This window comes from Chiloscyllium plagiosum, chromosome 36 (genome assembly GCF_004010195.1).
Source record: "Chiloscyllium plagiosum isolate BGI_BamShark_2017 chromosome 36, ASM401019v2, whole genome shotgun sequence".
Taxonomy (NCBI): domain Eukaryota; kingdom Metazoa; phylum Chordata; class Chondrichthyes; order Orectolobiformes; family Hemiscylliidae; genus Chiloscyllium; species Chiloscyllium plagiosum.
In genome coordinates, this window is record NC_057745.1 from 16513957 (window position 1) to 16538257 (window position 24301).

A 24301-nucleotide genomic window follows, 5' to 3' on the forward strand; every position below is an offset into this window, starting at 1 on the left:
GGATTGTTAGAAGATCAAAAATGTGTTAAATAACAAAACTTAGTTTTGTTTGCTGTATCAATACTAATGTGCAAAATTTGCTTGCATTTGAATTATTTTGTGATTTAAAATATATCTTGGTGTGCTGCAGTGTAACACTTAAACCTTTACAGATATATCGTAAGCAAACCCAGAAAGTATTGGAGAAGCTCAGCGGGTCTGGCAGCATCTGTGAATAGAAAGAAACAGCACTAATGTTTTAAGGCTGTTATGACTTTTCAGATATATATATATATGTATTTAGTCTTTTTCTACATTTGATATTTATACTTAAGAACTCAACTCCGGATTGGGGGAGGGGAACTGAATTTCCTGGATGCCTACAGTATTGTGGCTTAAATAATGTTGCATTTGTTGCACAGACTCTCACTTTTTAAATAAACTTTTGACAATAAGTCAATCCATTTGTAAATCAGTCCACCAATTTGTAAATAATTTCGAGACTAAATTATGAAGTATGATTTGTTGAAGCTCTTTTAAGAACAAAATTTGGAAAGCTATTCCAGTTCAATTGCAGTGACATACCATCCACTTTGGAAACAGTTCTAGTGCATAAACCCTATGGTTAGAAATCTATATTCATGTCTTTGGGGAATGCATAAACCATTTTGTTTTCAAAGAATCCTTCAATGCTTCAAAAGGTCCTTCGACGACATATTTCACGCAGCTTGAAGACTAGAAAATAGTAACTGTTTTAATATTACCACACTTTTTTTAAATTCACTAACTCTGATCAGTTGTACTAAGACCTTTGTAAAGTCACAGGGGAGTCTTCTATCTTGGCGAACATTTGCTGCTTAATAAGGTCACATGGTTCTGCTTGTTTAGTAAGACCGTGAAACCCTGTAAATGTTTATATTTACATTCTGGCAGAGAATTTCCATGTGTTTGGCCAAAAGTTTCTCTCTAATTGTTCACATGGAAAGTTAAAGGGGCTGTATTCTCCAGTTAAGATGCACGTCACTTGAAAATGGTACGTGTACCTTTAAGTTTAATTTTCCAAACATCTACTCTCATGAGTGAATTTTGTGTTCTAAAATTGGGGGAATCTTAATTCTGGGAATTGGAACAAGAGCTAATTTTAGACTGCCGTTGCCAATATTATATGTTCAAGCCAAATTAAAGGCCTGAGCAGAATAAATTTGCCCCCTGCTCTAACTCAACAATGACCATCTTCCATTGCGTGACAGTTCTTATTTCTCAGGCCTCCCACTCTTAAGACCTGGTCGGTCAATCCTGGGACAATTTTGCACTAAGCCTATTCAACACAAATTGTTTTGAAAAGTGTTGCCACTTAACCTGACAGAGGTCAGGCAGTGTTCGAGCAGACATACAGCTGACGTTTGGATTAAAAGACTTTCACCATAACTGGGGAAAGTTGGATTTGTGGGTAGGATTGAAAAGCATTGTGTAACTGAAAAAGTTTTTTTTCTTGGTTCCTTCCACACTTCTTCCTTTCTTTCCTTCCTCCCTCAATTATGGTGGTGCTCTTCTTAGCAGGTTTAACATCTTTGGCAGTGAACTAGTTAAAGTGCTATGGCGAGGTTCCCTTGTACACTAAAGAACTAATGTGCTACCAGGGGAAATTAAGCCCCCTATTTATTACCGTTCTGTAAAAGCTTACTATGCGTTCCATACCATTCACTTGGATGTTCAAACCTGCCATTCTCCTCCCTGTCATCCATTAGCTGTAGCACTAATGAGTACCTCGGGAATTTTACCAAATCTATCTTGTCATTGCTTTGAATTTATTGTTTGGCACCTCAGCTCCCAGTGACACGACTGCATTTTCATGCTTTGCATGGTTTTCCTTCTCCTGTGTTTAGTTATAAGGGTTGGATATATTTGAAAACATCTGTAAAATTTGAATTAGAATCATAGTTGTGGAGATGTACCGCACTGAAACAGACCCTTCGGTCCATCTCATCCTTGCCAACCAGATATCTCAACCTAATCTAGTCCCATTTGACAGGACTTGGCCCATATCCCTCTAAACACTTCCTATTCATGTACTCATCCACATGCCTTTTAAATGCTGTGATTGTACCAGCCTTCACCACTTCCTCTGGCAGCTCATTCCATACACTCACTACCCTCTGTGTGAAAAGGTTGCCCCTCAGGTCCCTTTTAAATTTTTCCCTTTTCACCCTAAACTTATTCCTTCTTATGCCGCTGTTGGAAAGACTTGGAGAGTGGAGAAAGAATCAAAAGGTTATAATCAGTGTTGTGGGAGAACAGGGAAGTGAGTGGGAATAAAGACCAGAGGTAAGTAGAATACGTTACAGGAAACTGCATAAGCAGCTGTGGTGAAGTTAGTCTCAGGTGGAGCTAGGAGATCAAGAAGGAGGGTGTTGGAAATTTGAACCAGCAATTGGATCGTATGGTGATTGAGACTGTGTGATGGATGTGTTTGAGGCTTTGAAGCTCGTTCTCGGGTCAGTCTGGGAAATTGAGGTTGTGTGTTGTCCAATTTAGCCTGTGCACACAGCTGGAAAGCCAAATGCAATGTACAGGAGGGAAGCAATGAGAAGCTGGGGATTTGTTAGCTTGTTTCTTGCAAAAGCTGAACAAGATAGTTTCAGGCTTGTCAATGTTGCACTGGAGAAAAGTCCCATTTAGTTAAGATGTTTTGAACAACCCTCCATGGGCCCTCAGGGTTAAGAAAAACAAAGTACTTTTCTCTTTCTGGTGCAGATAGTTATTGTTTCCCACTCCACGCAGATGTGAGATGCAAAATGAAAAAACCTGATTTAGGAAATGGACTCAATAAAAATCGAAAGGTCAGAAATGTATTGAGTGAGGAGTAGACTTCTGATGTAAAACTCTCCTTTAATAAAAGTGAATGATCTCTTTAAGTCACTTCTTACATAAGTGTTGCCTGTCCTTCTCTTGGGTGGTCACTGGCCCCTTGGCCATGAAGATGCAGCTGGGAACTTTTGGCAGTTTGTCCCATTGCAGTTGGCTTGTAAAGAATTGAAATACTGACAAAAGAACCAAAGGGGTGATGAGAAGGTTTTTCTTTAAATGCAGTGCTTTTACGATCTGGGAATCTGAAAAGGAGCTGAAGCAGATTTAACAGTATTCTTCAAAAGGAAATGGAATAAACGTAGTGGAGAAACCTGCAGGACTCTGGTCAAAGAGCAAGGGAGTATCTTTCAGCGGCAAGCATAGCAACCCATTTGTCCCCTGCCTCTGCTGTACAACTCTGTGCTGAACTAAATCCAAACCAGGAACAATGCACCACCATGCCTTTAGCATATTGCGTATTTTATGTCAAAATTATAAGAACAACGGTATTAATAGTCAATTCCTCATAGATTAAGAAGCGTAGTGATATCTTCAAACTTGATTTGCTTTACCAGATGGGAATTAAATGAACTGATGTGCAAAGTGTTCTTAAATGCTTCAGAATTGTCATTTTCGGTAGTTTTCCTGGAAGACTTTGCTCCTCATATAGCCAAGAACATTATGTGCTGTAAAGTTAGAACCACTTCCTCCTGGGACACTATGTACAGCACAAGTGGAACCTACCTTGCTAGCTGCATGTGTTGCTTTTTGCAGTTTTATCCAAATTGATTTAATTTGATTAAAAGTTATCTGATGTTCTGTAGGTGTTAAGTTAAGACCAGTGATAAATGATACTTGTGACTATACTTGCTGAAAATGTGTTGCTGGAAAAGCGCAGCAGGTCAGGCAGCATCCAGGGAACAGGAGAATCGACGTTTCAGGACTATACTTATTTGATCTCTAAATCTATGCTTATGTTGGGAATAGGCCTTATAAGAAGTTGCAACTACTGTATCTCAAACACCATGACATGGCTTTTATACCTGCACTGTTGAAAAGATTTTTGACTGGATAATCTTATTCTGGATGTTTCAAAAGGTATTTTTAGCTCTCTGGTTTCGTGGATTAATGTACTGCACAGGGATGCACCAAACCAAATGGGAGCAATCCAGGGCAACGTAGCCCACTTGATTGGCATCACATCCACAAACATCCATTCCCTACCCCACCGACAGTCAGTAGCAGCAGTGTGTACTATCTACAAGATGCATGGCAGACATTCTCAGACAGCGCCTTCCAAACCCATGACGATGTCCATTTAAAAAGACAAGGGCAGCAGATACATGGGAACACCACCCCCTGCAGGTTCCGCTCCAAGCCACTCACTCCGACTTGGAAATATGTTGCTGTTCCATCACTGTCACTGGGTCAAAATCTTGGAATTCCCTCCCTAAGGACATTTGTGGGTAAGGTGGACTGCAACGGTTCAAGAAGGCAGCTCACCACCACCTTCTCGAGAGCAACTAGGGACGGGCAATAAATGCTGGCCCAGCCAGCAATGCCCACATCTGATGTGGGAATTTAAAAACAAAATGGAAAATTCCAGACTGGATGATGAATATGACAGAGATTTAATGACCTCTGGAGAAACTTCATTCCTGATGAAGGGCTTATGCCTGAAACGTCGATTCGCCTGCTCCTCGGATGCTGCCTGACCTGCTGTGCTTTTCCAGCATCAATCCACTCTTGGCTCTGATCTCCAGCATCTGCAGAGCTTACTTTCTCCTCTGGAAAAACTACAATTGGATTCAGTATGTCAAGAGGAGGGTGAAGAAACTCTCCTGGGATTCCTACTGCTGATAACTCAGAGGACAAGGGTAGCTATGAGATGAAACCGCTTCAGCAGTGGACAAGATATAGCAGCATTGTAAATTCTGCCACCCCCCCCCCCCCCGCATCCCCCATTTAGATCTGTTTCAGGGATTGTAATAATTTTCTCCCCAGGTCCTAGACAAGAATAGGACCAGATTTGTATGCATTGGCTTGATGGTCAAATACTTTGCTGATGTCTTGTATTCACAGTTGATGCCTGAAGCAATTGTGTATGAGGTAAGCAAGGGCTGCTGATTCCTCAAGTCATAAGCAATATAAGAGGAGAGAAAAAATTTAATTTTCTCATTTTGACCTTTAGTAATGATGACTGGCTTAGCTTAGATAATCAGTCTGGGGACAAGAACCAATCAGTTAAAATGACACAGCATGAGGAGTACAGGTAATCCCATCTGTGTGTTCCTGAGGCCCCCCCTCACCCACCCACTTTTGACAGTTTAGATAAGTAAAAAGTGGAAATTCCAGCCACAAACTATCTGTTCCATTAAAATCATCCTGTACCTCATGATTAGAGATGATAAAACTGCAGATGTTGGAATCCAAAGTCGACGAGCAGGAGGCTGGTAGAACAAGCCAGGCAGCATCAGGAGGTGGAGAAGTTAACATTTCGGGTGTAACCCTTCTTCAGGAATGGGGGTGGGTGTAGGGGATGCTGCAGATAAAGGGGGTGGCGGGGGCAGGGTGGTGAGGTGGGAGGAGGTAAAGACAGGTAGAGGGTACGACTTGGTTGGTCGATGGGAAAAAATGAATCCGGTCAGTGGCTGGAAGGAAGGGTGGATCAGAGGAATGGAAGGGAGGGGGATGGGTTTTGATTTGAATTAGAGAACTCCATGTTCAGTCCTTCAGGCTGTAGGGTGCCCAGACAGAAGATGTAAAACCTGCCGACACACCGCTCCCTCTCACCTCCATCCAGGGCCCCAGACAGTCCTTCCAGATGAGACAAAGTTCACCTGCCTCTCCTCCAACCTAGCTTACTATATCTGGTGCTCCCGATATGGTCTTCTCTACATTGGGAAGACCGAACGTAAACTCGGGGCACGTTTTGCCGAGCATCTTACCCAGGCCTGCAGGGACTGACCTGACCACCCAGTCACCGCCCATTTTAATTCCCCTTCCCACTCCTTCCCAACATAACCATCCTTGGCATCCTCCATTGCCACAATGAACTAAACCACAAATTGGAGGAACAACACCTCATTTTCCGCCTGGGCAGCCCTATAGCTCGGAGGACTCAACATTAAGTTCTCCAATTTCAAAAACATCCTTTCCCATCCCCCAACTCCCTTCGCAGCCCCTCCCCCTCCCTTCTGTTCCTCTGATCGACCCTTCAAGCCACCAACCGGATTCATCCCTCCATCGACCAACCAGGTCGTACCCTCTACATATGTTCACCTATCGCTACCTCACCACCCCGTGCCCCCATCCCCCACCTCCCCATTTATCTGTAGCTCCCCTTACACCCACCCCCATTCCTTAAGAAGGGTTGCCCCCGAAATGCCGACTTTTCCACCTCCTGATGCTGCCTGGCTTGCTGTGTTCCTCCAGCCTCCTGCTTGTCTACCTGTACCTCATGATGGCTGGAGCAGCATGACTAAACATGCCTGACAGTCACTCCCAATATCCACAAGCATGTCGTATCCCCTCAGGGACAGAAAAAACCGGGCCTAAGGGAAGACACTCTGGCAAGTTCTCTCTGACCCACTAGAGTGATCCAAACCACTTCAGCAGATCCCATGAACCCCAAAGGTGCTGGCTTTCTGTATGATTTATATCCCAGTGAGGGTCAGGTCCACATCCCACTGGAAGAAGTAAAGAGTATCAGTTATCCCAGAGCTACATGCACTGCTCCTTGCATAGTTTAAATTCATACGCCTGGAACTTCTTAATCAATTCAACTGGAATACGCTTCGAACAAACACAATCTCTAGCTGTTTAATTTTTCTTTGAAGCTCAAATTTATAAAAGATTTGGAGTAAGCTTTAAATGTTGTTTATTTTCTTCGTATTTTTATTAAAACTATTTTTTTCCCCCGTATGGATGCTTTGGGCAATATTCTTCCTCCAACCGTCAATATTATCGAAGGGGTTCAATTGCTCATTTCATTTTGATCTATGACCTTTTCTGTACAAGTGGCTATCAGACTTGTCTGTACTCCCAGAGAAGCCAGTTAGGTGTTCAGGTGCTTTGAGGCAACCAGGAATCTGCTATGTCAATGTTTAAAAACAATTGTCATTTCTTGATTTTGCAGCGAGTCAACAGAGAGAGGCAAGCTCATTAATGTTGATAGAAATGTGTAATAAATTACAAGGTATTTCTGCAACTGCTTAAGCAGCAGCTGTAAATGTTGTTCCTCGATTGTCACCAGCGTTCTCCCGAATCATGGTCAGCAGTCATCGAAACGTCGATTCTCCTGCTCCTCGGATGCTGCCTGACCTGCTGTGCTTTTCCAGCACCACGCTCTCGACTCTGCAGTCCTCACTTTCTCCTAGTAGTAATAATATATTGATATTGCATCTTATCAAGAATGTGCATTTATATAGCAGTTACATCAAGGCACTTTACAGAAGAGCTAAGAAACAAATTTTGTCACCAAACAACATACTCAGCAGGAAGGGAATAGTCAAAACCGTTCATACTCAAAAACAAATGTACAACTCTTTACTGGGGTTCCATTGAGGCATATAAGATGAACAGATAAATCTCGGTGTCCAGGCACACAGATCCTTGAAAGTTGCCATCCAAGTTGATAGGGTTGTTAAGAAGGCATACAGTGTGTTAGCTTTCATTAGAGGGATTGAGTTTCAGAATTGATAGATCATGCTGCAGCTGTACAAAACTCTGATGCAGCCACATTTGGACTATTGCAGAGAGTTCTGGTCACTGCATTATAGGAAGAATGTGGAAGCTTTGGAAAGGGTTCAGAGGAGATTTACTAGAATGTTGCTTGGTATGGAGGAAAGGTCTTCCAAGGAAAGACTGAGGGACCTGAGGCTGTTTTTGTTAGAGAGAAGAAGGTTGAGATGCAACCTAATTGAGACATATAGGATAATCAGAGGGTTAGATCGGTTGGACAATGAGAACCTTTTTCCTCAGATGGCGATGGCTAGCACGAGGGAACGTAGCTTAAAATTGAGGGGTAATAGATATAGGACAGATGTCAGAGGTAGTTTCTTCACTCAGAGAGTAGGTAGGAGCATGGAACGCACTGCCTACAACAGTAGTAGACTCGCCAACTTTACGGGCATTGAAATGGTCATTGGATAGGCAGAGGGACGAGAATAGAATAGTGTAGGTTAGATGGGCTTCAGATTGGTTTCACAGGCCGGCACAACATCGAAGGCTGAAGGGCCTGTACTGCGCTGTTATGTTCTATGAAAGACAATTGGACCAGTATGTATAATTTGCAAGCTTTATGTTTTTCTCTTTCTGGGTAGTGAGGTATCAGGTTGAATGATATTGATTTTAAGAGGCATCATAAAAGAGCAGCGAGAGGTGGGAAAATGGAGAGGTTTGAGGATGTCCTGGAGCTCCGGACCTAAAGGATTGGCTGAAGCCATGGCTACCTCTGGTGGAGTGATAACTGATGTCTAAGGACCAGAATTGTAACTGTGCCGTTGTCTGTGAGATCTGTGGGTCTGGCAGAGATGACCAAGATAAAGAGGGAAAAGGCCATAGAGGGATTTGCAAAGCAAGCTTAGAATTTTAAAGGTGAATCATTGCTGTGATGGAAGTGAGAAAGCAAGGGCTGAAAGATACTTCAGATCAGTGGTGGTGGCTTGTGGGTAATTACACTTTTGATTTTGTAAGAGGCAAGTAATTGCAAAGTTTCAAAATTTGAGTATTTATTACAAGTTTTCATCTCTGTAGTGTCCACCACTTTTCACCCCCCCTCCTGCCCCTCCTGTTAACCTTTCCACCCATGATCCATTTCAATGTTCTAGTGAAGCCCAACCCAAGCTGGAGAAAGAGTATCCTGGTTTCCACTCAGGCACTTCACAGTCCACATTGAGTTCACTAACTTCGGAGTTGAAACATGGTCCTCTGGGTTTGGTCTCAGCAGGGAACCTATTTTCTTCTTTTCACACGACCATTAACACCTAGTTCCCACCTTCATATTTTCTTTAGTACCATTACCATTACTATTCCCTTTGTTTTTTGCTCTGGACTCCTTCACCATCAGTTCTGCTCATTCTTCCTCCTCTTCAGCAGCATAAAATTACCATTTCCCTCCACCCCCTGCAGTCCCATAAAGAGTAATTGTACTCGAAACATTAATTCTGTTTCTTTCACCATAGATGCTGCCAGACCTGCTGAGTTTTTCCAGCACTTTGTTTTAATGTAGCTGTTTCATTACCTGTGTCACTGGGTAATGAGATGGCTGGATAAAGCATTGATATTATTGGGTGATGAGAGTTCAGGAGCATTAACAAGCTGCTGAATGAGATAATTCCAAATTCAAGATGGAGGCAGAGTAGGACTCTTCAATTGGAGCTTGTCTGCTTCTTCTGTTTTTTTCTGTCATTTTGTGTTTTGTTTTTCCTTCATTCTTCTTACCCACCTCCCATCCTTGAGCCTCAAGTGAAGTAATTGTAGACTTCCAGCTTTGATAGCTTCAAGGTGAATCCAGAGTGGATTCCCAGCTCCGAGAGCCTTAAGATAAGGCCCAGCCTGATGCGGTGTGGAGGCGAGGACTGGACCAAGGTGATGTGGAGGCAAGGCCTGCTGCAATATGGTCAGGAGGTGAGGTGAGGCCGGTACAGTGTGGAGGTGAGGTGAGGTTGCTGCAGTGTGGAGGTGAGGTGAGGCCGGCGCAGTGTGGAGGTGAGGTGAGGTGAGGCTGGTGCAGTGTGGAGGTGAGGTGAGGCTGGTGCAGTGTGGTGAGGTGAGGTGAGGCTGGTGCAGTGTGATGAGGTGAGGTGAGGCCGGTGCAGTGTGGTGAGGTGAGGTGAGGCCGGTGCAGTGTGGTGAGGTGAGGTGAGGCCGGTGCAGTGTGGAGGTAAAAACAATGACTGCAGATGCTGGAAACCAGAGTCTAGATTAGAATGGTGCTGGAAAATCACAGCAGTTCAGGCAGCATCTGAGGAGCAGTAAAATCGACATTTCGGGCAAAAGCCCTTCATCAGGAGTGTGGAGGTGTGATGAGGCCGGCGCAATGTGGAGGTGTGATGAGGCCGGCGCAATGTGGAGGTGAGGCGAGGCCGGTGCAGTGTGGAGGTGAGGCAAGGCCGGCGCAGTGTGGGGGCGAGGCGAGGCCGGCGCAGTGTGGGAGCGATGCTTGGTGCAATATGGTCAGGAGGTGAGGTGAGGTCGGTGTAGTGTGGAGGTAAAATAAATGACTGCAGATGCTGGAAACCAGAGTCTCGATTATATTGGTGCTGGAAAAGCACAGCAGTTCAGGCAGCATCTGAGGAGCATAAAATTGACATTTCAGGCAAAAGCCCTTCATCAGGAGTGTGGAGGTGAGGTGAGGCCGGCGCAATGTGGAGGTGAGCTGAGGCCGGCACAGTGCGGAGGTGAGCTGAGGCCGGCGGAGGTGAGGTGAGGTGAGGCTGGCGCAGTGTGGAGGTGAGGTGAGGCCAGCGCAGTGTGGAGGTGAGGCCCAGACTAATTCTATTTCTAAAAAAGTAATTTACAGAATCTTACATAGATTCATGCAGTATTTGAGCAAAATAAAATATAATTCTGCAAGTACAAATTCACCCCACAAGCTTCTCTGTGTGAGAGAGAGAGAGAGGGTGTGAGTATGCATGTAACGGGGTGTGTGTGTGTGTGTGTGTGTGTGTGTTTAGTACATTGGGGTCACCTATATGGTGACATAAACCCAAGATCCTGGTTGAGGCCATACCCACGAGTACCAAATTTGACTATCAGTCTTTGCTCGGCCACTTTGCATTGTTGCCTATCCTGAAGTGCCTTCCTCCAAGATGAACATACCCACACATGCACCCTCACTCAGACTTATACTCACACCCTCTCTCACAGACACCCATATACCACCACACCCCCCCCACACACACACACTCTCTCACACATGCACATACACACATATAAGTTTGTTGGGTGAATTTGTACTTGCAGAATTACATTTTATTTTGCTGAAAAACTGCGTGAATCTTTGTAAGATTCTATAAATCCCTTTTTTAGAAATAGAATCAGTCTGAACATTGGGGCACAGACAGCCTTACACAGGGCACCTCACATCTTCAATGCATTATCTGAGACAACATGGCACCTCTTATTAAAGTTCACTTGAGAATGTAATTTTAAAAAGGGTTCTGGGATTTACATATGAAAGATTTGAATTGAATTTATTGTCACATGTACCGAGGCACAGTTGAAAGCTTTGTCTTGTGAGCAATACAGGCAGATCACAGAGTTAAATAGCATAGTTAAGTAAATAATAGGTAAACAGTGGCAGAAACCAAAGCACAGGTACAGACGAATGCTAAGAGTTTTTGAGCCCATCAGTATTCTAACAACAGTAGGGAAGAAACTGGTGCATGTGTTCAGGCTTCTGTATCTTCTCCCCAATGGTAGAGGTTGTAGAAAAACATTGCCAGGGTGGGATGGATCTTTGGGAATGCTGGCTGCCTTTCCTTGACAGCAGGCAAGGTAGATGGATTCTATAGATGGGAGGTTGGTCTTTGTGATTGTCCGGGCTGAGTTCACCACTATCTGTAATCGTCTCCGATCTTGAATGGTACAGTTGCCATACCAGGTACATCCAGATAGAATACTCTCGAAGGCGCACCAAAAATGTTGGCGAGGGTATTCATCGTCATACCAGATTTCCTTAGCTGCCTGAGGAATAAGAGACATTGTTGGGCCTTTGTAACCAGTGCATCCACATGAAGAATCCAAGAAAGCTTGTGGTGGATGACCACTCCCAGGAGCTTGACACTCTTCACTCTGTGCTGTTAATATTTGGGGGGGTGTGAGTAACATCCTGCCGAAAGTCAGTAATGAGTTCCTTGGTTTTGCTGGCGTTGAGAACTAGGTTGTTCTCAGTGTACTATTTTTCCAGGTCTTGCACCTCCAGTCTGTAGTCTGTTTCATCGCCATCTGAGATTCGACCGATTATGGTGGTGTCACCAGTGAACTTGTAAATGGCATTAGTCTGGGGGGCTCCAGTGTTGAGTGTTAGTGAGGATGAAATATTGTCCCCAGTCTTCACGGATTGTGGTCTGTGGGTCAGGAACTGAGAATCCAGTTGCAGAGAGTGGGGCTTGGTCCGAGATCACTAAGTTTAGTAATTAGTGAAACCAATATGGTCGTTCTAAGAGATGAGAGACTTAACAAACAATCCAGGTTCTTTTCAATTGATAATTTCAGTTGCATCACACTGTAAACCTTTGCTATAAATTCTGTGTCTTACAAACTTATTCTCCACAACCACCTGGTGAAGGAGCAGCACTCCGAAAGCTAGTGCTTCCAAATAAACCTGTTGGACTATAACCTGGTGTTGTGTGATTTTTAACTATGAAATATAAAAGCAGGCGTAATCTGCTTTTGCGGTTAGTTGAGAGATTAATATTGGCCAGGACATGGGACTGTTCTTCATAGTTCCTTAAATTATTCGTCTGTAAGGCCTGCAATAAATAATTCAATTTTCCCGATTAATTCTTTGACACGTTTAAGTTAAAAGGATATTTTCCAATTAAAGTGATTAATGTAACACGTATTAACTAATGAAGCCTGCTCAGTACACCCTTTATCCCCATATTTAAAATCGACTCTTGGATGTAGACCAGTTTCCATCTCTGGAGGTCAAAGGAATGCGTAGACACATCCTCTGCTACATCACACGGCCTTGTTCGTGGACAATGGCCTTTTCAAGAAAGATTGGCTCGTCATTCCTCAGAGGAGGGAGTGTCGTCTGTTAGTACACAGAGATGTGTAATGGGGTTACAACAACATTGCGATTTGAGTTGTATGATATTGTCCAGCTGTCAGTCCAAGGAGAAGGTGGGTGTAGTGATAATATCACCGGACTAATAAATCAGCGTCTTGGGCTGATGCTCTGAGGATTTGTTTTCAAATCCTACCACAGCAGCTGGCGAAGTTTGAATTCAGCAAATAAAATATCGAATTGAAAGCTTGTCTCGACTATAGTGCCATAAAAGGTTAATTGATTTTCATAAAAATCGATTTGTTTCACTAATGTCCTTTAGCGAAGGAAATCTGCCATCCTTGAAGGTCTGGCCCAGTATGTGACTCTAGACACATTGCAAATGTGCTTGTCTCTGAAATCATTGAACACGACAATCAGTGCAAGGGAGATTAGGGTTGGGCAACAAATGAGAGCGAGACCTACATGCCATGAAAGAATAAAGAAAAACAATTGTAAGTGTTCTTGTGTTGAGTGGGGTGATCAGAACCAAATTTATTTACGTCAGATCTTCACACAAACGCAGCAGTTTTTTTATCATTCACAATGGGAAAATGTACATTCTATGAGCCTCTTGCAGCATTTCCAGATCGCGTGTGCGCGTGTGTGTGTGTGTTTTATGTTGAACTTTAAGAAGCTATCTGTTCTGGCTTGCAAAATCTGTAACTCTGTAAAGACAAAACTTTTTGTCAAAATTTTTCATCTTGTACTCATCAGGACAATTTGCAAGAATACCAGTTCAAGGGGAAAACCAATAATTATACTGCATGAGTGGAGAATGCTGAATGATTGGCAAGTGAACTCTAACTAGTCGAGGCATTGTCATAGAGAAAGCGCCAATCAATGATAGATATTTCTGGAGAAACTCAGCAGGTCTAGCTGAAATGCCCTAGAATCATAGAATCCCTACCGTGCAGAAACAGACATTCAGCCCATCGAGTCTGCACCATCCCACTGAAGAGCATCCTGTGCAGACCCACCCCATCTAATCCATCTCGCCTGCACATCCTTGGACACTATGGGCAACTTAGCGTGGCCAAGCCACCTGACCTGCACATCTTTGGACTGTGGGAGGAAACCAGAGCACCCAGTGGAAACCCACGTGGACACAGGGAGGATGTGCAAACTCCACACAGACAGTCGCCTGAGGGTGGAATTGAACCCGGATCCCTGGCTTTGTGAGGCTGCAGTGCTAACCACTGAACCACAATGCTGCCCTCCCCCACCCCCATCCCAGCAGCAATCGGCACAGGGGTCCTAGTCCTGCCATTGATTTTCCTTATTGTTCTGAGTAATTATGGTATTACCTTCAGGGGAGGAACGATGACTTGGATACTTTTAGATGCTGGTAATCCAGGCATTTTTCCATTACAGTAAAGGCTTTTGACCGTGTTGATTTGCGACTGAATATCTTTTGATCTAGATTTTTTTTCCTGCCCACATGTTAGTGGGAAATGGCCCATAACTCTTTTCAGCTCTTTTTTTTGGTCTTGGAAAGGAAATGTGGCCCATTTCAGTTTACAGCTGGAAATAGTCTGAGAGATAACCAGTGAACTAACAGGGCAAAACAAGAGCAACATGTTTTTCAAATGTACAGCTGTTTAATTGCCAAGATAACTCTGAGCTGAACATAATTGTTATTGTTCTGTGGAAATTTGGGGAGTAATTTTCTGCACTTGCCTGGAGCTTTTCGAAGGGCAAGAAGCAAATTCAAGGCAATGGCATTGACCGCAGAATCTTTCAGGCACGTTCACTGCATTTACATTCAAGGTCACAGTCTTGTGGAGAAAAAAACAGGACGTACGCGCTCACAACCCGACTACAGATGTGATACCTGGCAGGGTTGGGCGTCTTCCTCCAAACCTCCAGTGAATACAAACTCCTTCAGTAAAATCTGACCGGGTCAAATAGCCACATTGGCTGATGCCAACAAACTAAACGAGAGTGGGCAAGCAGAGCTGACCAAGGAGGGAGGAGTCTGAGGCCCACTTAAAGATGGGAGGGTTTGGTAGACCACGGAATGTAAAGGGTGTGGTTGGCGTGGGCACTGGAAGGATCCTGGGGAATGGAGAGGGGAAGTTGGCACTCTGGGGAGTGTGGGTGGTTGGGTCGGGTCACAATGTTGCAGTTGACCTCCTCCCTCTTGCTTGATTTGGCAAGGGGAGAGATGGGGTAGCAGGATATGTCCGGAGTGTCTGAGATGTTAGTCCCAATTAGCCTACCTGATGCTGTTCCTCCCGGTTGATGCACAGTCATGTCATGGTCCCTCAATGCCTCCAGCCTCGGTAGAGAATGAATGAATGAGTGAATGCATGGCTGGAGCAATGGGGGAAGGGCCATGTGCATAGCCGGCAGATACCAATTCCTTTGGACCTGGTGTCCACAGCAGCTAACATCCGGTTCATGGAGGCAGCTACGCACTCACATGTTGAGGACAGCCTGTAACGGTTGGAACCTGGGCAGGCTCCTCTGCCCTTCGCTTCAAGTCTACAGATAATCTTTGCCAAAATATCACCCTTCTTGTCTATCCATCTTGGTTAGCTCATGAATGGCCACATCTGGACGTTGATTGTTGATGGTGGGTTCTGCAGGGATCTGTTCCCCAGTAATCCTCAGGGTGTCTGAGACCAGTGGAGTTACTTCCTCCTCTAAGTGTGAGCTCAAGTTGATGCTGTGTTCACCTTAGACCTACACTTGATCGAGACAAATGACTTTGTGCAGGAGGACGGTGGGAGTGCAGACTCTGAGACTCATGACTTTTCCTCCTCAGTGGTGTGGTTTGTGGGGCTGATAGGGATGGGTCTTTTTTATTCCCCCCCCTTTGCTCAGGAATGGGATTGGCGGCACGGCGGCACAGTGGTTAGCACTGCTGCCTCGCAGCGACAGAGACCTGGGTTCAAATCCTGACTCAGGCGACTGACTGTGTGGAGTTTGCACATTCTCCCCGTGTCTGTGTGGGTTTCCTCCGGGTGCTCCGGTTTCGTCCCACAGTCCAAAGATGTGCAGGTTAGGTGAATTGGTCATGCTAAATTGCCCGTAGTGCTAGGTAAAGGGGTAAATGTAGGGGAATGGGTGGGTTACGCTTCGGCGGGTCGGTGTGGACTTGTTGGGGCGAAGGGCCTGTTTCCACACTGTAAGTAATCTAATCTAATCTAATCAGAGACTGTAAAGAAAAAAGACAAAGATTTGTTTGTATCTTGAGTTCCCACATTTTAGTGACAGCAATGCTGTTTCCTGTACAGATGGGAGTAGAAGATTGGAGTCCCTCTGACTGACTCGGTGCCTGTAGGTATCCAATCTCCTGTTACTGCAGGAAAGGCCCCCTTGCTCTCCTGCTAGCTCAGTGGACTGCTGCTTGAGACGGTGAGCAGCTTCATGTCTTCCACTTATCATATTGGTTGTTTCCCTGCAGAAGGAGAGAGGCCTTAAGAGACAATAGTATGGCTACAGGAGCACTCTGTCTGCATTGATTGATAATGAGAGAGATGGCAATTTCCAATGCTGTTATTGTTTGTGTGCTTTACTTGTAAGAAAAAATTGGTGTAAGGGAAGTCAGGAGTTAAAGATTTCTGAATGAAAGGTTAGTGCCTTTAAAGTGCTACAGTTGATGTAAAACAGGTCAGTATTATAAATAGATTAGATTACTTAGATTAGATTACTTACAGTGTGGAAACAGGCCCTTCGGCCCAACAAGTCCACACCCACCCTCTGAAGAGCAACCCACCCAGACCCATTCCTCTACATTTACCACTTCACCTAACACTACAGGCAATTTAGCATGGCCAACTCACCTAACCTGCACATCTTTGGACTGTGGGATGAAACCGGAGCACCCGGAGGAAACCCCGGAGGAGACACGGGGAGAATGTGCAAACTCCACACAGACAGTTGCCTGAGGCATGGGCCTGTGATGCCTGTGATACCTGGCAGATGTTTAGTACAAACCCATTCTTTGTCGCTGTCTCCTTGTCCCGTGTGAGTTTTTGGTGAAAAGCCCAGTTGTGTACGTTCACCTAGTTGGGGTGAAAGGTCAGTGAAGCTGGTGATGTATGAACCGATGAGTGTTGTAGCTCCTTTTATGTTTAAACATGAACCCTGGCAGAAGTGAGAGTGGCAACGCCAGGAGAGTGTCACTTTGGGAGCTGCAATGTAGTGACAGACACTGAGGTTTTCATAGAATCCCGATAGTGTGGAAACAGGCCATTCGGCTCAATAAGACCCTCCGAACAGTATCCCATCCCCCTCCCGTATTACTCTGTGTTTATACCTGACTAATGCACATAGCATGCACATCCATGAAAACTATGGAGCAAGCTAGCAATTCACCTAACCTGCACATCTTTGGACTATGGGATGAAACTGGAGCACCCGGAGGAAACCCACGCAGACACGAGGGAGAAGGTGGGTTTTGTGATGGAGATGCCTGGCAGCCACCCTCCTGTGTGATGGTGCACTGCAGCTGCAACTTTACAGCATTCACTGGCACCAAATGGAGCAATTAGTGGTTAGTGTGCCCCTTGGTGTTGCTATGAACATCATCCTCCTACATCACTGGAGTCACCCATGGGTGTTGACCCATACAGCTATCATTCAGGCTGCCTTCATCCACCCGAGCAGCTGCCTGATGCCAGCCCTTCTGTCCTGACTAGCCTTCTGGAGAGCCTCTCAGTGCAGCAACTGCCTTTTACCTGGACCCTAACACCTCAGCTGGTGGGCTGAGGTGGTTGATGCTCCTGGATTGCAGAGTGAAATGCCTTTCGAAATATAGCACCCGGAAGATTCTGGAAGCTGGGGCAGAACCTCCTGGCTGTAAAATTTGCCATTTCTCTCACACATGCATGCGCAATGAGGAAAGCGGGCGACCTTCCTCCTGCAAAATGCAATTATTTCAGCTCACCTCCACATTCACCTTCAAAAGAACAAGAATGTGGCCCTTCCTTCTTGTGGCTTGATTCCCACTGGACCAATCTTTAATAGGAAACTGTTTTTGTTTTGTAAATAAGTCAAATTAGTTAACCACCTGCTGGCAGTATGTTTAAGCATATTGTCAGGGGATTCAATTGTGGTATTATTGTAAATTTCCAGCACGTACTTTAACATAGGCATTAATATCTCTTTAAGATATTTTGGTATAGAAAATACATACAAAGTACAAATTAGGCCACTCAGCCCTTGAAACTGTTCCACTGTTTAAAGAGAATGTGGCTGATATCATTGTCAACCCTACCTTCCTTTATACCCCCCACATCTTTGGATTCTGATATCAGTCAAAAACCCATCTAGCTCCGACTTAAAAATATTCAATGACCTTTACTCCAGTGCTCTCTGGGGAAGAGAATTCCACAGACTAAAGACCCTCTGAAGAGAAACAGTCTCCTTGTCTCCTCCTTAAATGGGACATGCCTTATTTACTCCCACAAGGGGAAGGATACAGTTCCAATTTGTCCTCGTACGACAAACCTTCATTTGAGGAATCAGTCAAGTCAGCCTTCTTGCACTGCTTCAAATGCAATTATAATTAAAAGACAATTATATCATTCCTTAAATAAAGAAACGAAAGCTAGACACAGTACTCCAGATGTGGTCTCCCCCAATGCCCTGTACAGCAGTATTTATTTATTTAGTAACAATAGCTCTATTACATTAAAATGAAAAAGAAGGTCGGCAATATCTACCATTACGTTATGTGTGTGACTGCTATGTATCCTGTTTTCAATTCATGTCCTAGCTTTAACTGACCATATGGTCAGTATAAAATTCTCTTTTGTGATTTCTACGTGCAAACAGGAAACAAATTCTTCCTAATTCAAGCCTACATTTACCTATGAACAAAATGCCTCTTGCTGACACTTTTTTCAGAATTAAGTTTTGTTTGGACAACTTGCTCACGACTGCATTTTATTTTAGTTTTACACCTCCTCCTAAAGCTTGCGCCAATGATTGGATTAGGATTAGGATTAACCTGAATACCTTATAGCTGAAAACTATATGGAAGACATGTGCCTTGCAACTTGGGCATGGCTAAATTAAGTCTATGAAAGTAAAAGGTTTCCTTCAGATAGGGTGGGAATGTGCTGACACGTCTCTGGAATCTTGCCAGCTCACCAGAGGCTGTCACAGATATGAGGGATATAGCCATTGCCAAGTCCCTAAGCTGGGAAAAGCTGGAGGAAAATGTTAAAAATAGGAATGAATTCTTAGGAGAAACAAATTTCTACTTGTGCAGAATCCGATTTGTGGAGTTACTGACTTCAAAATTCAGGGCTAGTGCAGTATTCCTCCTGATGAGAAATAGGCAGAACCAGATCTTCCATATGGATGAAACCCACCAACTTTGTATCACTAAATGGAAATGGTCTGTCCCTTCAGAGCAAATAGTATTTGTGCTGTCAATTAAAACTCTTCAGATGGTGGAAATCTGAAATTTATACGGAAAATGTTGGAGCAAGTCCAATCCCATCTGTGGACAGCGAATCACAGTCAAGGTTTCAACTCCAAAGATTCCAGAGTAAGAGTCAGTGCAGAAGAAGTTCTGGAGAAGCACCTTCTTTGAAGCTTCTTCTCAAGTTGCCTTTCTGATCCTTTAGATGCATTGACACATCTAAAGTGTTTGAAAACTGAGTACCTGGTGTGTTGTTTGCTTAAAGCTGTCTTGGGCATAGAGTTAACACGAATATTGACTGAGTGATTTGCAGGCACGATGATGAATGCTCCCACCCTAAAAGATAAAAGTAAAATTGTTTTTCAGATTTGTTACTTTTGGAATGTAGGAGCTTTCTTATTCAGTCTGTAATTGAGGTGTTACAGATTCTCTCCAATTGTATTATCTGGTTCCTCACAATCTGATGAGGTGAGTCACGGTGGTTAATTGTTTTTGAATTACTTTTTTTTGTCTTTCAGAGGAGGAGCGGAGGGTGATAGCTAACAACCGTGAATATAACGAAAAGTTTCAATATGCTGTAAGTGAAGATTTAGTCTTTGTAAACACTCCAAAGTCTATAATCTGCAAACCATAATCCAATAACAACAGAAAAATGTAGTCAAAACTCATCAGATTGAACTTTAAGAAACTTTATGAATGTAACTATGTTAGAAGGTATAGTAAGGGAGTGTATGTTGTATCCTTGCAGTCACATGTTCTAAGGTCATGTGATGTGCTATCTTTGTGACAGTTCCTTTCACACATGCAAAGTAGCTATTCTAGGAGTAAAAACATAATTAAACCTTTCCTCTAAAGTGACAGATATGGTTATTGCGAACTCCTGCCTGACTACAAAAGTATCTCTTGTATTGCACTGCTTTTATGCAGAGTAATTTTCTTAGGAAGTCAATGTTCTTCTTTATAGAGTTATATATTATTTCACGTGCTAATATGTTTCAAAGGCATTTATGGGCGTTCATTGAAATTAAGGTCAAAATAATAATAATTATTACCAGTAACTGCATATACAATGCTTATGATTACTACCAATAATTACACATATCCTTCGGAGACTTGCAGCCAAACAATTGTGACAATACAAGTATTGAGGTCAAGAGGACCAATTGGCTGGTTAAAAAGTCAATTCCCAAATTTTTTAATGAACTTTTTTTTTGATTATCTTTCTTTCACTCTGACTCTGTAAGATTCCACATGTTTCTCCATTACTTCATGCCATTAATTGCAATAACTTGCAACAAGAACCACTTCTCAGGCCTTCACCTTAACTGTCCTGTTAATTAGGTGATGCAGCTCAGAATTGCTAAAGAGAACAGCAGCTCTCTCTGTGAATATTACAGAGCTGTCTTTGGAGGAGGCATGATCTAAAGCTACAGCTTCTCTATTTGATCATCAAACTGTCTCCTTAGTACCTCAGTCCTGAGCGATCTGCAGAAAACTCTTGATGCTGAGTCAGAAAGGGCAGGTGTCGGGACTGCCCTGAATTTGCTGTTAATTTCATTAGAACTGATATTTCCAGTCTGCTAACTGAAACCTACAATACATAGCTGACAAAGGCTAAGGGTTAATATGAAGAATGAATCATTTCCTTACACTATCTATAGATAGGTAAAATGGCACCATGGGCTATTTCATTGTCCTTTCAACTATTAAAATAACAAGTTAAATAATCCCTGGTAAAAACAATGACTGCAGATGCTGGAAACCAGAGTCTAGATTAGAGTGATGCTGGAAAAGCACAGCAGTTCAGGCAGCATCCGAGGAGCAGTAAAATCGACGTTTCGGGCAAAAGCCCTTCATCAGGAATAAAGGCAGAGAGCCTGAAGGATGGAGAGATAATAACCCGTGGTCTCCAGTTGAAACCTATCCAAGAATAGAGCGGTAAAAGCTTCCAACTGAAAGGATTTGAGGTAGAATTTGTTTGCACCTTAGTTTGGAAACTACTGCTTTAATTTGGGGTGGCACGGTGGCTCACTGGTTAGCGCTGCCTTCTCATAGCGCCAGGGACCCTGGTTTGATTCCAACATCCAGCAACTGTCTGTGTGGAGTTTGCACATTCTCCCTGTGTCTGCGTGGGTTTCCTCCAGGTACTAAGGTTCCCTTCCACAGTCCAAAGATGTGCAGGTTAAGTGAATTGGCCATACTAAATTATCCACAGTGTTCAGGGATGTGTAGGTTAGGTGCATTAGACAGGGGTAAGTGTAGAGTAATAGGGTGTGGTAATGGGTCAGGGAGGGTTACTCTTCGGAGGGTCAGTGTGGACTGGTTGGGTTGGGCCTGTTTCCACACTACAGGGATTTTATGAAATTGCCCACTCTCGTGATGTATTCATAGTAAATGGGTAATACTACTCTATGATGAAAAATATTGTGGAAAGTTAGAATAACATATTATTGGGAATGATAACTTTTACTGCAGCCACAACTGCCAGCCTTAGCCAGTTTTTTTTAACGTTGCATGTGATGGGATACGTTTCGTGGAGAGAGGATGAGCAATCTGAACATATGGCTTGTATTAGAGTCAGTGACATCTGGAATACCATAGAGTTCTTCCCAAGGGAGTTTGAAGCACTCAGATGCTTAGAAAACAGGACCTCCAAGGTAGTAATCTGAGGATGACTTCTGGTACCACATGCTAAACCAGCATGGGGTAGTAAGATTCAGCCCATCCTCAAAAAGCTTACCCATCATTTTGAAGGGAGAACTTCAGAATTCTCCAGTGTGATGAATTCTAGAGCAAGCTGAGCTCAACAATGAAATAAAAATAGAAAATACTGGACAAACGCAGCAGGGTATCTGTGGAGAAAAGACACAGAGATAATGTTTTGAGTCTGATTTGACGCTTGTTTGTTTTCAAAAAGTTATATTGAACTCAATGTTAAATTTAATGTTCCAAATTCTATAAATGTTTTCCGAATAAACAAGAATCAAATCAGATACAAATCATTACCTCTGAGCTTCTCCTGCATTTTTTGTCTTTGTTTCAGATTTCCAGCCTCCACAGTATTTTGCTTTTGTTTGAACTCAAGAATGGAATAATAATAAAGCCCTTGGAGAGGTTAAAATGGGTGAATATAAAATCGTAAAGCAAGGAAGATGAAGAAAGGATTAGGAATAATTGTACAAAATGGGAAAGAGCAGATAAAATAGTTAGATGAATGACACTGAAGAAAAGAATAGGAGAAAAAGGAGAAGGGAAGATAGTTCTGAATCAGAATTACGGTGGTTATACACCAACGTGCAAAATATTTTAAATAAAAGCAGGGAACTAGACAGAATAATTAGAATTGAAGGACATGATGCAGTTCTGTCTGAAACTTGTTTTTAACAGATCTGCCAATGTGAATCATGTATGCCTGGTTATAAAATTGTGAGAAGACAGAAAGAAAATTGAATAAGAAGCATTATTCCCATTGCAGTTCCATCTGGAAAATGGTTATTGAGGTTGGTGCTTGGACAGTGTATCTATATGTTAATAATTAATGATGGATCTGTATGTTATTTGCAGCATATCATAGCTATTTCTCGATAATTAGAGAGGATTGAAGTGTATGCATGTGCTATTATCTTTGACCCTTTACAGGGGACTGAGATAGTGGGTGAAGGCCCTTTAGAATGTATCCAGAGCTGTTTTCCCAATCGATATGTTGTCAATCTATTGAAGAATGCAGAGCCTGATCAGATTCTAGATACAAAACCAGGGCATGTAACTGATGCACACAGAATCCTTGGGAAACATTGTCCATAACCTAACAAATTCAAGATGAAAATGGTTGAAGATTTAAAGTGATTCAACACACAAGTATCTAACTAGAAGGTAGCTATTTTCAGTTGTGTTTCAGACCCAAAACTGGATAATGGATTTGGAAATACAGTATTCTACACTACACTACAATGATAGTTCTGGTCTACTCTATTGCAGAATCTGCTCTGCCTCACGGTACATCAGTCCTTATTAGAGATTATGAATGTGCGTCTAACTCTTGCCGTAAGGCTGGAGGCAAAAATCCATCCAGCTGACTGGCTTCTGGTGCTGTCCCACATTCTCCATTTTGTCGTTCACCATGACAACATTGTGCTCTGAGATTTGGGAAGGATTGTGAATAATCCCAAACTCTCCATTCATGAAAACCTGTTTTTAAAAAAAAACAAATAGATGCCCTGATTATATTTTGTTTAATTCCTTCTTGTACTAAAGTGTGTCACAGGCTGGGCCTACATGGAGTGTTGGATTTTCTTTAAAATTGACATATACCAAATGTAGGGTCAAATACAGAAGAAAATTGAGAACACTTAAAGAAGTACCATAGAAATGAAGCAAAAGGAGAGATGAATTAATTCTGAAGAAAATATAACAGAAAATATAACCTTAGATAAGTGAAAACACCAAGAGCTAACACCAGCATCAAAGGATGGAAGCGCAAAGAGGCATGTTTACTTTTGAATGAGCCCAAAACTGAGATAGTGGCAGAAATGAGTCATGTATTTTTAAATCTTAAGGTTGGAAGTTGGATGTTAGTTTCTACCCTAAGAGGATTCCAAGACCCACCTCTGGGATAAAAGTCACCGTAATTAGGAGTAAAAGCAGGAAGTTACCAAATCTGGCTGCTTGCAGGCACAACACTGAAGAGTCGTGAGTGAGATAATGGAGACACTGACCATAATTTATAAATCATTTTGTAAATGAGAATTGTTTCTGAGTTCAAGTGGCCAGGTCTCCATTAGTCTTTCCCTCGGATGTGAGTGATCCTGTGGGCTCCATAATATGGAAAATGATTAATAACCAGATTTCAGGGACAATTTGCATTGATTTGTAAACGATACTTGACATACTTGATGTTTTGAGGAAATCAAAGTACATAAAAGGAAATTAAATATCTTTTTAGAAATTTATTCTCATGATTTCCAGAATTTGAAAGGTCACACTTTATGATGTTTGTAGATTTGATGACAAGACGTTTACTTTTCAGCCTGAAAAGTACTTCACATTTAAGCATTTGTGCGTCAATTGGCAAATGAGTGGGGTCAAACTTGAAGTAGGATCTCCTCCATAAATGAGCAGCCTGATCTCAGTCGTGGAAACTATTCCAAAATTTATCTCAGAAAAGATTTCCTCTCAATGAAAGCAGCGGTGAAACTTTTTTTAAGTTGTTCAATTTTTGTTAGTTAAGTTTTAATTTATTCAAAACAATAATATTTTTTACCCTCTACGCTTCAGTGCTTTTTGGCTGTAATGTGGGAAATTCTCATCAACAGCAA

At 42.9% G+C, this 24301-nt stretch overlaps 1 protein-coding gene across 5 annotated transcripts in view; it reads left to right on the forward strand.

Moving 5' to 3' along the window:
* atp8b4 (ATPase phospholipid transporting 8B4) overlaps positions 1-24301 on the forward strand; it is a 246700-nt gene that overhangs the window by 105920 nt on the left and 116479 nt on the right. For all 5 annotated transcript variants that reach the window (XM_043677403.1, XM_043677404.1, XM_043677405.1 and 2 more), the window contains one exon: positions 19505-19563. In XM_043677403.1, coding sequence (XP_043533338.1) covers positions 19505-19563 — 59 coding nt within the window. The remainder of the gene's footprint in view (positions 1-19504; positions 19564-24301) is intronic.